The 13620-nt window shown below is 39.2% G+C and overlaps 1 protein-coding gene across 14 annotated transcripts in view; it reads right to left on the bottom strand.

Moving 5' to 3' along the window:
• QKI (QKI, KH domain containing RNA binding) overlaps positions 1–13620 on the bottom strand; it is a 331324-nt gene that overhangs the window by 176244 nt on the left and 141460 nt on the right. For 13 of the 14 annotated variants that reach the window (XM_073337872.2, XM_073337874.2, XM_073337875.2 and 10 more), the window contains exon 3: positions 10161–10277. The exons of the other annotated variant lie outside the window; for it this stretch is intronic. In XM_073337872.2, the coding sequence (XP_073193973.1) occupies positions 10161–10277 (117 nt within the window). The remainder of the gene's footprint in view (positions 1–10160; positions 10278–13620) is intronic. 14 annotated transcript variants of the gene reach the window in all.

Raw genomic sequence — 13620 nt, 5'->3', positions numbered from 1 at the left:
CTTGACTGTGAATCACTGATGACTACTCTGGGAACGGTTTTCCAAACAGTTGTGCATCCGCCTTATAGTAGTTTCAGCTAGGCTGTATAGCTCTAGTTTGTTAATGAAAGGTCATGTGAGACAGCATCAAAAGCCTTACTATACTCAAGATACATCACATCTCCTGCTTTCCCCCACCCACAAGGCTTGTTACTCTGTCAGAGGAGGATATTTGGTTTGACGTGATTTGTTCTTGACAAATCCATGTTGACTGTTATTTATCACCTTAATTTCTTCTAGGTGCTTACGAACAGACTGACTTATTATTTTGCTCCATTATCTTTCTGGGTACCAAAGTTAAGCTGATTGGTCTAGAATTCCCTGGGTTGTCCTTATTACCCTTTTTATGGATAGGTGCCATATTTGCCCTTTTCCAGTCCTCTGGTATCTCTTCTGTCCTCCTCGAATTCTCAAAGATAATCATTAATGGCTCAGAGATCTCTTCAGCCAGTTCTTAAGTATTCTAGGATCTTTCTCATCAGGCCCTGCTGACTTGAAGTCATCTAACTTGTCTAAGTAGTTTTTAACTTGTTCTTTCCCTATTTTAGTCTCAGATCCTACCTCATTTTCACTGGCATTAAGTTAGATGTCCAATTGATACTAAACTTTTTGGTGAAAAAAATCATTTAGCGTTTCTGCCATTTCCACATTTTCTCTTACTGTTTTTTCCCCCTTCATTAAATAACAGACCTAGCCTGTCCTTGGGCTTCCTCTTGCTTCTAATGTATTTGTAGGATATTTTCTTGTTATCCTTTATATCGCTAGTTATTTTCAGCCTATGAAAAAAATCAGAATGTTTTGAAAATGTTTAAAAAAAAGTTTCACTTTCGTCTGATGCAAAAAATTTTGCTTCAGTTGCGGGCGTTCTGACGAAAACAAAGGAGGACTAGATTCATAAAATGGCTAGGAGGAGGTGAATGGGGGAATTCATAGTCACTTGGTCAGGAAAAGAGAGTAAGAATGTCTCAATAGCCCAAAAGGCTTAGGGCACTCACCTATAATGTGGGAGACTCGCATTCAAATCCCTGCTTCAATGACTATTTATTTAACAAAGGCAGAACAGCTTCAACAGGAGAGATTGAAGAAGACCCAGATCAGAATATGCAGTCAGCACCGGCTACAGCACTCTCCTGCAATATGGGAGACCTCAGTTCAAATCCCCTCTCCACACTATGCAGAGGGGGAAACTGAATCAAGAGTCTGCCACATCCAAGCTGAGTACCTAACCACTGGACGAAAGGTTATAAAGAAAGGTCCTCACCATTTTGTCAATATGCCAAAATCAAAACAAAAAGTTCACGTTGGATCAAAATAAAACTTTTCATTTTGAATTGAAAATATTTTAGACTTTCTGATGTGTACAGGAACATAAGCCACAACCCCTAACTGGATGGCTGAGTACTAAAAATATTATTGCTATTTTAAGAGAGACTCCCTCATGTAAACTGCAACCTAACTTCAAGTCCTGGTCACCCATGATGTAAGCTACTAAACGCCTAGAAGAATCTCAATAGGAAACCAACAGATAAACTTTTGAATGCAACATAAAAACAGGGTGTAAGTGTAGAATTTTTAAGTATGACTAAGTGCAACTATAAAGAGAATCATCACTTCAGATCTGGAGATTCAGATAGGGTTAAATAAAGTGAAAAGAGAAGGGTCATGCCTCTTTTCTAGATATGTTCTGTGCATTGTTTGACATATTGTTGTGCATTGTAGCAAAGCATGATGCTTCGTCCTAGGTTAATATTTACAATTCTGGAGCTCGTGTAACATCACTGAGTAAGGAACTGTAGATGCACCTTCAGAGAAATTATTTAAATTTAAGCCCTGGATTTGGTACTATTTAGATATAATTAACAATTTACATTTAAGAATTAAAATTTTAAATGTATTTAGAAGATTAATGTTACCATTTACACCGGTTTTTTTCCAATTTTTACTCCTCCCTAAGCTGTTGAACTTTTATAATGCAGTCTTCCAGTGTATGATAGTTGAGACAACCATTGCTGTCTGAAAATACTTTGGTATCACTTCCTCACTGATAGAAGCACAGCTGAACCACATGCTACATGCTAGGGTGTTTTTTGGTTTTTTTTTTTTTGGTTTTTTTTAAAGCAGCTTCTGGCAAGGGCAGTCTGTCAGTAAATTAAGATTCATGTTCAGGTTTTCCTGGCCTCTAGGTAAATTCACAACTTAAGAAAATAGCCTGTAACTAAATGGCTTTTGCCACTCCAGAAACCCCACTTCATCAACTCATGATACTTCTACAAAACCTTTCCCTTGTTGCCATTTGTATTTTAATTCTTCCTCCAACCAGCAAGTGATAATGTATCTATTTTTTGGCTCTACTTATGACATTGTTTACAACACAAAACTTGTCATCAAGAATTACTACAGTTAATTTAGCAGCTTTATATTTGATTACAAAAGTATTACAAATCAGGTGCCTGAAAATTAGACAAGTTATTTTCTTCAGTATTTTCAAATAAAAAGGTGAAATATAGCCTATATCACAGAACTTAGTCAAGATTAATAAACATCAAGAACAGATCTTTGCTTTGAGGTACGAAGACTATGTTAAAATGTGGTGCAGTACAACATTTAAGCTTTTAATTATTTGCTCATGAATTTTACCCAACTATGTAATACTAAAAAGCAAAAACTTGCGATCAGAAAAGTTACTGGTTTAGGTATCATGAGAGAAAACTGTGCAGAGTCCTGTAAGGGAAGCAGGGAGTGGTATGCTGATATAGCTGCCAAATACACACTTACTAATACAGTCCCAGGCTCTTTAAAAATCAGCAAGTTCAGGACAGTTTGGACTTGGGTGTCAATAGGAAATAAATGGTGGTGATCAGTAATAAATCTCCTCCATTTGGTTGCATACATTAATCTGGTGGAGACACTTCAACTCAGAATATTTTGTACCTCCAGAGAACAGGATCTTTCCACATCAGTCATCCAATCTGTGCAATGTAAGGAGGTCAGATCCAGATGCACCTTCTTTCCAATCTGGGAAATTAATTCCAATAGAATAGAGGTAAAGGTTTTAGAGGGTATGCTGACAAGGTCATCAGGTCTGGATATCAAATCTGCCTTGGCCAGGCTGGTGCCAATTAGATCACTACTGCCAAATCCTGTCTGATAGTTCTCAAAACCCTCAGAATTGGAAGGATGGGAGAACAAATATAAATCCTGCAGGTTTCTGTAAGGCAGCTTTCGACTAACACATCAAAATGATTTCTTTAAGATCATTGCAACATGAGAGGCAGATGGTCTCCTTTTCTAGAATTGCTGTCTTTTCTTGAAAGTTCTGAGGATCTCTGATGAAAAAAACAACAACGTTAGGCAATGACCTTTGCCTGGTGCGGAATCATGGTTCTCTTTCTAGCAACTGGTGTGTATGCACCTGGTGACCAAAGAGTGGCCCAGGAGTCTTAACATATGCAAGGAGTCATCCACTTTAATTCTAAAAAGGCCTTTGAAATTCAATTGTTGCTCAGTTGAGTGAGTCAGACATCACTGCCATATCCAGGAACAATGAGATGTTAGTTGGCATAGGGTGATCTGTTACATGGAGGATACTATTCCTCTAATACCTCTTTTGAGTATTCGGTATGTAGGAGTGCAAACTGAGCCCCTTGAGAAGAAGGGACAGAAGAGGTGATTCTAGTTCTGGAAGGGGGGTAGGTGTAGACAGATTCTGCCTCACATATTTTAAGACCCAGAAGTTCCAGTAGGGCCATGAATGCATATTACATGTAAAAGGGGGGGATTACAGGCCAAAGTGGAGGATACCAAGAGTACCTACCTCTAAATATTTGATGCATATAGGAGGCCCTCAATTTCCTAACTGAGTTAATAAGAGAAATATGAATAAGATGCCTCCCTACTTGGCTCTGAATCAGACAAAGGAACAGTCTTCATCCAGATTTGAGGCTACCCTGATTGAGGTCTCAGGAGATCTCAGGTTGTGCCCTATGTGGCGCTAAAGAGGTAATCAGTAATGGTGGTAGTGGACACCATAGTTGAGACAGTCAGCACCCAAGATAGCAATGGAGGTGGTGGCTCAGTAGATAGAGATCTCCTGGTACCACAAATGAGCTCGATACTGAAAAAAAGATGGTGCTGTAAAAAACAGACAGACTGGGCACTGACAGAACTGGAGTTGATGGTGCCAAAGTGAATGGTACCGAGAAAGTTGTTGGTATGCAGACTCAATACCGGAGGTAGTTACTCTCATCTTGTGAGATAGTGCCAGCAGTCTGGTACTATGCTCCTTCAGGTCTCCATCAGTAGCTGATCTGGGCCCTAAAGTCCTCTTAGGCTGGAAATAAGGAGGTAATCTTAGCCTCTTTTTGCTCTGGTCTGTCAAGGGAAATCTCCCTGGTTTCCAGAGAAGCAATGCACCTTTCTACTCTTGCCTGAAGTTTGACTTGAGTACACAACCAGGGCCATTTGGAGGACAGTGCTCAGGAGCTGTCAGCTGATTTGGAACTTCCCAGAGCACTTCTGAACTCAAATAAACTAGTTTGATGGGTCTTGCTTACCGGGGTCTGAGGTAGGTCAACAGGGCAGTCTAAAAGAAAAATTTTAGGTGAGCCTCTACTGCCTCTTGGGTCCATTTTGAAAAAGACATACAGATGCAACATTTGCCAGGAACATGCCCTTCCTGAGGCAAAAGAAGCATCTGTTGCAGCCATCATTAAGTCGCTTCACAGGAAGGGCAGCTCCTAAAGCTTCAATCATGACTAAATCCCACTACTGAGGAAAAGTATTTTTCACTCTGAGTAACAAAAAACAGAAAAATTACACATGAACGCCAATAGGAAAAATACACTCGTAGACCTAACTAATCTTACCACCACCTACAGTATATGGGAAGGCATGAAGAAAATGCCTTGAGACATAGACACTAGCAGTATTCCATCTTGCAGCCACGGGCAGTAAGAAGAAACTCAGGGATGTTTGGGCCCACTTTGCCTTTTCTGACGTCAATATGAGGTATGAAGATGCTTAGAGTGCATGGGTGGCCCCGATGGATATTTCTGGCTAAAAGATTCCAATCTCCAGTGCATGTGCACCCAAAAGTGGAATACATATGGACAAATACTGGAAGAAAGGTCAACTTCACTGCAGCTGCTCAGAACCATGTGGGCAGCAATAAATGACAAGAATATACATTTAACTCTGCTGATGTAGTTTAGGAAAGCTGAACAGCAGCTGAGAAGAGATGACAGCTCAAGAAATGGATGATGAGGGAGGGTTAGAGTAACAGACCACACCACAAGCAGGCCGAGAAGGAGCAAAATAGATGAGGCACCCTCCTGTGAACCAAAAGAATGGAACAGGGCAGAGCTCTGGACCCAATAACTCCAAATACTGGAAAAGCTCCAGTGTGGCAATGACAGAAGGAAAAATGAGAATACTCCTTTTCATTTCCACCACCACAGAGGTGGAAAGGATGCTTTCAGTATCAGTCACCTGACTAGCTAGAGTAGGGGTTCTCAAACTTCATTTTACCGCAACCCCCTTCTGACAACAAAAACAACAACACGACCCCAAGAGGCAGGACTGAAGCCTGAGCACCACTGCCCAGGGTGGGGGTGCGAGGAAGCCAAAGTCCAAGAGCTTCAGCCCCAGGCAGGGGGCCTATAACCTGAGCCCCGCCATCCAGGGCTGAATCCCTCTGGTTTTGGCCCAGGCAGTGGGTCTCAGGCTTCGGCCCTGGGCCCCAGCAAGTCTAGCCTTCGTGACCCCATTAAAATGGGGTTGTGACCCACTTTGGGGTCCTGACCCACAGTTTGAAAACTACTGAGCTAGAAGCAGATAAAAGAATAATGCCTTGTCTACACTAGAGAAGATTTGCCAATGTAGCTATAAATTATAGCTATACTTGCAAACCTGCCCAAGGCAGACGCTGCTTACACCGGCAAATGATTTTTTTTGCCGGTATAACACTGTCTACACGAAGACATTTGCTGGCACAGCTGTGTTGGCTGGGGTGTGTTTTTTTCACACTCCTATTCAACATAGCTACATCGGCAAAACTTAAGTGTAGACCAGAGCTCAGGGCACCTCAGCAGCATTCAGAGTAGCCCACAAGCAAGAATATCAGCATCCTCCTCCTTCCTGACATGCAGGTGGGTTATTAATTGGATAGTGCCTCTGGATCTTGCTGGTTAGTAACCTCTCATTTTGTATGACAATTAAGAAGTTTAGGGCTGTGAAGAATAAGTGTCTGAAAACTTTTCAACCAGGATACCCATAATATGGGAGATTAAGAATTAATAAACCTTCATTCAGGCAACTATTCAACCTAACTGCAAGTGAGCTCTCTCCCAAAATTCTTCCCCTATCCCTTTGTGTCTGTTAAATTCTAGTAATAAAATGAGTAATGCGTAAAGAATTATACCAAAGTCTAAAGAATTAAAGACTATCATCTGTCTCTTGGAAACCAAGGTATATATCTACATTTAGGCAAAACAAACAAAGACTGAATAAATTTAACAGCATCCAGCTTTCTTAACAGACCAATATTTCACTTCTGAGAGAAAGAAGTTTGACCATTCACCCTTGCAATGTTAACCATATTGTGTCTTCACATTTGACCCACTCTGTAGAATCTGATCTGAAAAAAAAAGTAGAAGTCAAACTGTTTGTTGGTAAACTAGTAGCTACAATAAAGTTTCCGTGAATAACAGCCAGAATGATCTTCTACTAGATTAAAGCTGAATGAGGTTTGAAAATCCTAAAAGGCTCTGGTGAGGTGGTTGCTCGCTCTGAGTGAGGTATGTACAACAGTCATACTTTCTTCTTACCAAATATAACAAGTTTTTACTAGAATTTTTAACAGAACTTTCAAGGGGTTATTTTCATTAGTAAGCTTCTGCTACAATACATTTTTTTTAAATATGTAAAAATTTACAGTAGTGTTCTTCAAAAGATTAATACCTTTAATATTAGTATTTAACATTATGGAGTCACCTAAGATTGTTTACATATGGTCAACCATATGATTTGTTTTAACACATATCCTTTGCTTCAACACTCTCACATTATATGTCATCTGAAGCATTCTGAAGCTACTCATTTATCGAACAGTTCTCATTCCATCCCCAGCTACAGGAAAACCATTATTTCAAAAGTCTTTACAAACTGTCAAATCTACAGCGTTACATTTGGCAAGTTATATTTTAAAACTCCACACAATCTCAAAAAGTGAATTACAAAGCAAAAATGGAAATTTAGTTAAGGACTCGTTTATATGTGGAATGTCCATGCTAACTAGAAACTACTTTTAAAAAAACTCTCTCATTTTTATTCAAGATTCAGAGTAGCAGTAGTGTTAGTCTGTATTCGCAAAAAGAAAAGGAGTACTTGAGGCACCTTAGAGACTAACCAATTTATTTGAGCATAAGCTTTCGTGAGCTACAGCTCACTTCATCGGATGCATTCAGTGGTTTCCACTCCTTTTCTTTTTATTCAAGTATCGTTTACAGACCCCAAGAAAAACAAGGCAAGGTAAGCCATTGTCCCTGCCCAAGAGCTTTCCATCAAACTGAACAAGGCAGTTATGGGGTGAGAGAAAAGGATGTTATAACATAAAAGCACAGTGAATGAAGTGATGGTTTGAAAATGTGGTTAGTTTCAGGAGGTTTAAAATAACTATTAGGTGGCTTTTAGTTATTTTACTTATGCTTGTAATTCTGTTTATATACACACACACAAAATGTATTATAGGGTAGAGTGGGTGAGGAGGGCAGGTATTAGATGAAAGGAAAAACAAGGAAGAAGGGACATTCAGGGATATTTTAAAGGAAAGAACAGAGGATCATGGTGTACTAAGACTGAAATAAAGAGACTGAGGGAGGGGAGCAGGAGAGGGTTAAGGCAAACAGTTTGCCAAGTAACAGAGGAAAAAGTGACCAGAATAAACATTGTAGAAAGCATAGTCTGATGATATCAGCATCTGATGGTGCCTGCAGATATTGCTTTTGTAACTGTTCCTGCCATCATGCGCATCTGCCCACAGGATGACTCCTGCCAGAAGGTTTTCCCTTCTGAGCTCATATGGCTGGAGGAAGAGTGGGGCCTAATGCTCCATGGCAGGAAGTTTAGGTGTGATCTCCCTCTTAGCCCAGAACTGGTATATATGTGAACACACACTTTTGGTGCACCTTGATTCAAACAAAATATTCAGGCTACATCACCACAAATACCCATGGTCTTTTTCCAACACATACTATCCATGGTCCTTCCAAAATCAGATATTTCTAAGTTCTGAAATACCTTCAGTGGACCAGGACGTTTTTAAACAATTATGGAAAGGGATTTTTTTTTTTTAAATTAAAAATACTTCTCTGACGTATGCCCTTCCATAGATACAGTTGAACACATTTTTGGGCTCTATTTTCATGTTTAACTTTGCTGTACATCATAAACTACTAATAGAAATTTATTAGTTAGTGGAAAATAATATTTTAATTGGTTAACTGAAAACTGAATTGTGCAATTACAGTGCACACAAATTTAAGAATTTATTAAAAGAATATACTGTGCTTTGAAGTATTGGTCCAATTCTGCAAAAGGAGAGGTTACTTTCTTTCCACCGTAACTGGAGTTTGAGATGTGTGCCCCTATGGTACTTCATTTCAGGTGCACATATACTTTAAGTGCCTTTGATTTGAGATTTTCAGTTGCAGTGCCCATTCGGCCCATGCATGAGCTCCAGACCTCCTCATGTCCCATATCGAGGATAAGAACCACCCCCAGTTCCTTCTCTGGAAAGTCCCTCAAGAGGAGAATCAAAGGGGAAGGGGAAGCAATGGAGCACCCACAGGGAAACAGGTCTCAAAGAACTCCAGTTACTGTACAAAGTAGGTAGCCTCTCCTTCTTCGAGTAGTGTCCTGAAGTGGGTGCTCCACTTCAGGTGACTCCCAAAATAGTACTCATGGCAGGAGGAAGTGATCTTTGGAGCCAAATTTAATGCCAACAGGACTGCCCTGCCAACAATATCATCGGATCTGGAAGCATGTAACAGGGAATAGTGTTTGGGAAAAGCATGAATTCATGCCCAAGTTGCAGCCTTGCAAATTTCTTGAACTGATACATTTTTCCAACACTGCACGGACTTGGATTGGGATCTTGTAGGATGGGCTATTTTAGAAGGGGGCTCATTGTGACCAGTCTAATAACAAGAAAGAATACATCTGGATATGTATTTTGAAAGTCTCCTTGGAAACTGGGGGTCTCTTAGATCTATCCACAAATAAGACAAACAGGAGAATGCTATTTAGAAAGTCTCCCAATGTGGACAGAACCAAACTAATGACCTTCTAACGTCCAAGCTATGGAAGGCAACTTCCTCCCTGGTCTTGTGTGGCTTCAGGAAAAAAAATGGAATGTGGCTAACCTGGTTAATGTGGAACTCAGAAGACATTTTAGGCAGATGTGGCCGTAAAGATACTTTTTCCTTGAAGAAAACGGCAATGGGAGGGTCTGCCATTAATGCCTCCAATTCTCCAGCTCTCCAGGAAGAAGTGATGGCTACCAAGAAAGCTGCCTTCGAAGACAGGTGTAGCAATGAACAGTTAGCCAATTATTCAAAGATGGGTTTCATTAGGAAATTAAGGAACAAGTTCAAAACCCATACAAGTATGGGCTCTCTAAGCTACAGAGAAAGGTTAATCAACCCCTTGATGAAACTCTCTGTTGTGGGGTGGGCAAACACTGAGAATCCCTCTGTGGGGGAATGAAAAGCTGTAACTGCAATCAAATAAACTGTGATGGCACTCATAGAAAGATCCAACTTTTTAAAATTCAACAGGTAATCCAAACCAGTAGAGAGGGAAGAAAGAAATGTGGATAACTATTGCTGGATACACCAGTGATGAAATCTCTTACTTTTGCAGGTGTTTCTCCAGATGAAGTGGAGCACTCATAGGAACGCGACTCAAAGAAAATTAAATATATTGTAATAGTTTATGGCAAAAAGTGTTAAGTAGGAGAAATAGTTTTTAAGGCCTTCACAGTTATTGTGCATTAGGAAAATGTTTGTCTTATGTATTGTAAGTAAAATCCATATGCTGAAAACTGCTGCTTTTCAAAAACCTACCTTCTTTTTGTCCCTCATTGAGCCCTTTCCTCGGACCATTATCTTGCATCCTGTTTCTGCCTCAAGCTGTTTAGCTGTTAGTCCTCTGGGACCAAGGATTCTTCCCACAAAATTGAACTGGAATAAAGAAGAGGAGGGAGAAAAATCTTTACTTCTCTTCAAATACAGCAATGACAAAATTATTAAAAAAATCTATCAAGATGTATTTACAGCTCTAAGATGTCATCATCTGTTGCATAAGAGCCTACCCTAAATCCTTGATGTAACTAAAGACTAGAAGGCTAACATTTGTGGACTAAGTAGATCAGATGAACGTGATCTTCACTTTATAATTTCACTATTTTCTTACATCGAAAGTTCTCTCAATTTACAAAATTAAAATCTACAACACCCTCTTCCATAATTTTCTTACACATTTACTGAATACAAAAACATCGGAGAGAATAAAAACAGAAATAATTTAAGCAACATAAAATGCTGAAAATATATATAACTGCAAAAAAATTATGAGTAAACTTCAGTTTTTAAATAGAGAAAAGTTTCAGCATAATGCTGGACTTATCCTCTTTTGCATGACCAGGGTCTAAGAAACCGAAGAGATTTCTATTTTATTGGTCCACTACTAGCTTTACACAAAAAAATGGCCAACAGAATTTTTGGTGTGCTGCAAGTTTCAGTCACAAAGGAGGAAGATTTTACACATGACAGTTTTTACTCAGTTTAGTGTTTGTGTTAAATGTTCACTAAGAAACTGACTGCCACCAACAAGGGATGATATTCTTTAATTGTATTCAGAATAATTGTACTCAGCACTGATATATTCCTGACACATCCACACTGTGGTTTCTTAAAATTAGTTCCTCTCTTAACACTGAAATTCCAACTAACTATATATTCAATACATCTTGGAATTTATATCCATATAATATATGGAACAAGGTTGGGAATATGTATGAAAACATTTAAAATAGTGTTTATTTCCCAGATGAAAAATAAAGTAAGAGGGAGTTAGATTGAGACTACACAGCAGTATTTTAGGGTAATAAACATTACAGGAATGCTGAAATTATCTCAAACTAGCTATAAAACAAAGGAAATTCAGAGTAAATGTTAAATTTAAAAGAAATTTAAACATCAAGATAAAGAAATGCATAGCATGGGAACCCAAAGAATCTAAATCATTCCTGCCACTGGCTCTCCCTAAAATGGATAGACTATTTACCTACCTAGCAGGAATGTTGTGATGCTTAATTAATTTTAATAAGGCGCTTTCAGATCATCTGATTAACAGGATTCTGCAAGTGTAAAGTAGCATGCATTAAAATATTTGTAACAAAGGGAAACAACACTGAGTTGCTGGAATACCTACAGGTGTAAGTGAACATTAATTTCACAGCATGTGGCAGGCACAAACATTAATTCATTTTTCATTATATTTTCCACTGGTTAAGACACTGACCATAATTACTCTATTTAATACAAACACAAACATGGTCTTGCCTAAACGTCAAGCTATTTTAGAGTGACGTTTCTGTGGGTAAGTGTTGCCACATACTGTTTTGTATTATGTTGAATACAGAAGATATCCAATAATACACATTATTAGGAATTCATTTAGTTTTTACAACTTGTAAGCCCTACAAATTTTATTTAATCTTAAAATAACTTTTGATCTGGCACTCATGCTTTTGATCATTTTGCCACTTTTATAAAGCATCTGAAAAGAGTTCAGATCTGATTATTAACAAACTAATATACAGTAAAACCTGTTCCTTTAACAGGTTCATTCTTTTGCCAGGTATTAGTTTATTTTTAATTTCACTGCAATACTATTTTCTTCATTTTATCCTGGGCATTTGGGAACATATTAAAGGATATTTTTAACACATAGGAAGAGAAGCTACCAGCTGGCCCAATCTGAAGTATAAACCTGAACTACATGTCCTAATTTCATACATTATTCTGACAACGTCACTGGTAAGTGATAATTTTACTTGTAAATCATTCAGGTATGTTAAATAAGCAAAAAGCTACCATTCAGCAGTGAAATTCCTCTCTGTGTTCCATGCAAAGGAACAGCAATGGGAACAGAAATGGGAATAGAAAAATGGAAATACAAGCAATGAAACTCTTGTGTGCTACAAAGAGGTTTAACAGATGTTCAACTATCACATAGTACAAATCACAGCTACTTTTAACAAATACCAAGACACACAAATGTGTTCAATATTAAAGTTTACGCAGATCTGATGAATAGTGCAGAAGTCTAGTTTTTAACATCTTCTGATTTAAAAAGATCTTAGCAGTGCACTTGTTATGCAGTCACCTGCAAATCCACACAAAGATATTTAAACTGAAACAGCATGCTGAAAGTTATTATTTATCATTGATCAGGACACAGAGGCGAATGAAGACAGTCAGGGATGGATTCAAACACCAAGCTTCTACTTTCTTAACTCCACACTGGGCACGGGCTCTATATGCCCACCCCACCTCATCTCTCTCTTACCCTGTCTGTCACATAACAGCCATTTAACTGAGTCCAGTGTGGGGTTACAGGGCTCCCACCAGAAACTCAGGACAGACACTCCTTAGTCTGCTCCTACGACTCAGCACACTTCTGAATGCTGTCATGCTCTTTCCACAAAGGAGGATCTTAGTCTGCAAAGACTTCAGGTCTGCCCTTTTCTCCCAGAGGTACAAGATCTACCAATAAAATCTTAAGTCTCTTATTCTCTAGAAGCTGACCCTTTTATCTTTTACCCACTCTGGACACTGGCTGCAAACTGCGACAAACTAAACATTCCTATAAACTCCTAATATTAAATAATCAAATCCTATTCTTTTTAACCCAAACGTACCTCTATGACAACTTCAAGGAAGGCCAAGAAACACCAGGCCATTGCCAATTTGGCAAAACAGGAAAAATTCCTTCCAGCTAAAGGGGACAAACATCCCCAAAATCAGTGGAATAAGTTCAAATTAATGGGGCCACTCAGCTCCCAGTTCTTTTCCCATTGCCAAGCTGGCCAATGGGAAGCAGAGAGCTCAAGCCCCAGATCTGCATTCTCAGATATGGATTCTCCCTCCCTTCTAGGCCATCTATCTCACTGCTAGGCCAAATCCATTTCTCACCACTCTGTCTTCCTCAGTTCCTGCGCTGAGGGGAATTCTCTCCCAGCCATTCCAGCCCTTAATGCCACTCCAGCCCATCTATACAGCATAAAGGAGCTCAAATGGGAGGAGAGAGAGAGTCTCCCCTCACAGACAAAATATGGACTACTTTAAAAGGACTGAAGCTGCATCTACGGACTTTGGAAAGTTGTGAATGACGGACCAGAAGGCAGCATGATCTAGTGGGACCAAAGGAAAGCACATAGAGCTTAGGAACACTGCATAACAATTGAGGCAATGCTCAGAGAAGTCAAAGGGAACTCCAGCGTTGCCAACTCTAGTAATT

This window comes from Lepidochelys kempii, chromosome 3 (genome assembly GCF_965140285.1).
Source record: "Lepidochelys kempii isolate rLepKem1 chromosome 3, rLepKem1.hap1, whole genome shotgun sequence".
Classification (NCBI taxonomy): Eukaryota; Metazoa; Chordata; order Testudines; family Cheloniidae; genus Lepidochelys; species Lepidochelys kempii.
The sequence above is the reverse complement of the archived record's forward strand: the minus strand, read 5'-3'. Positions and strand labels throughout refer to the sequence as shown.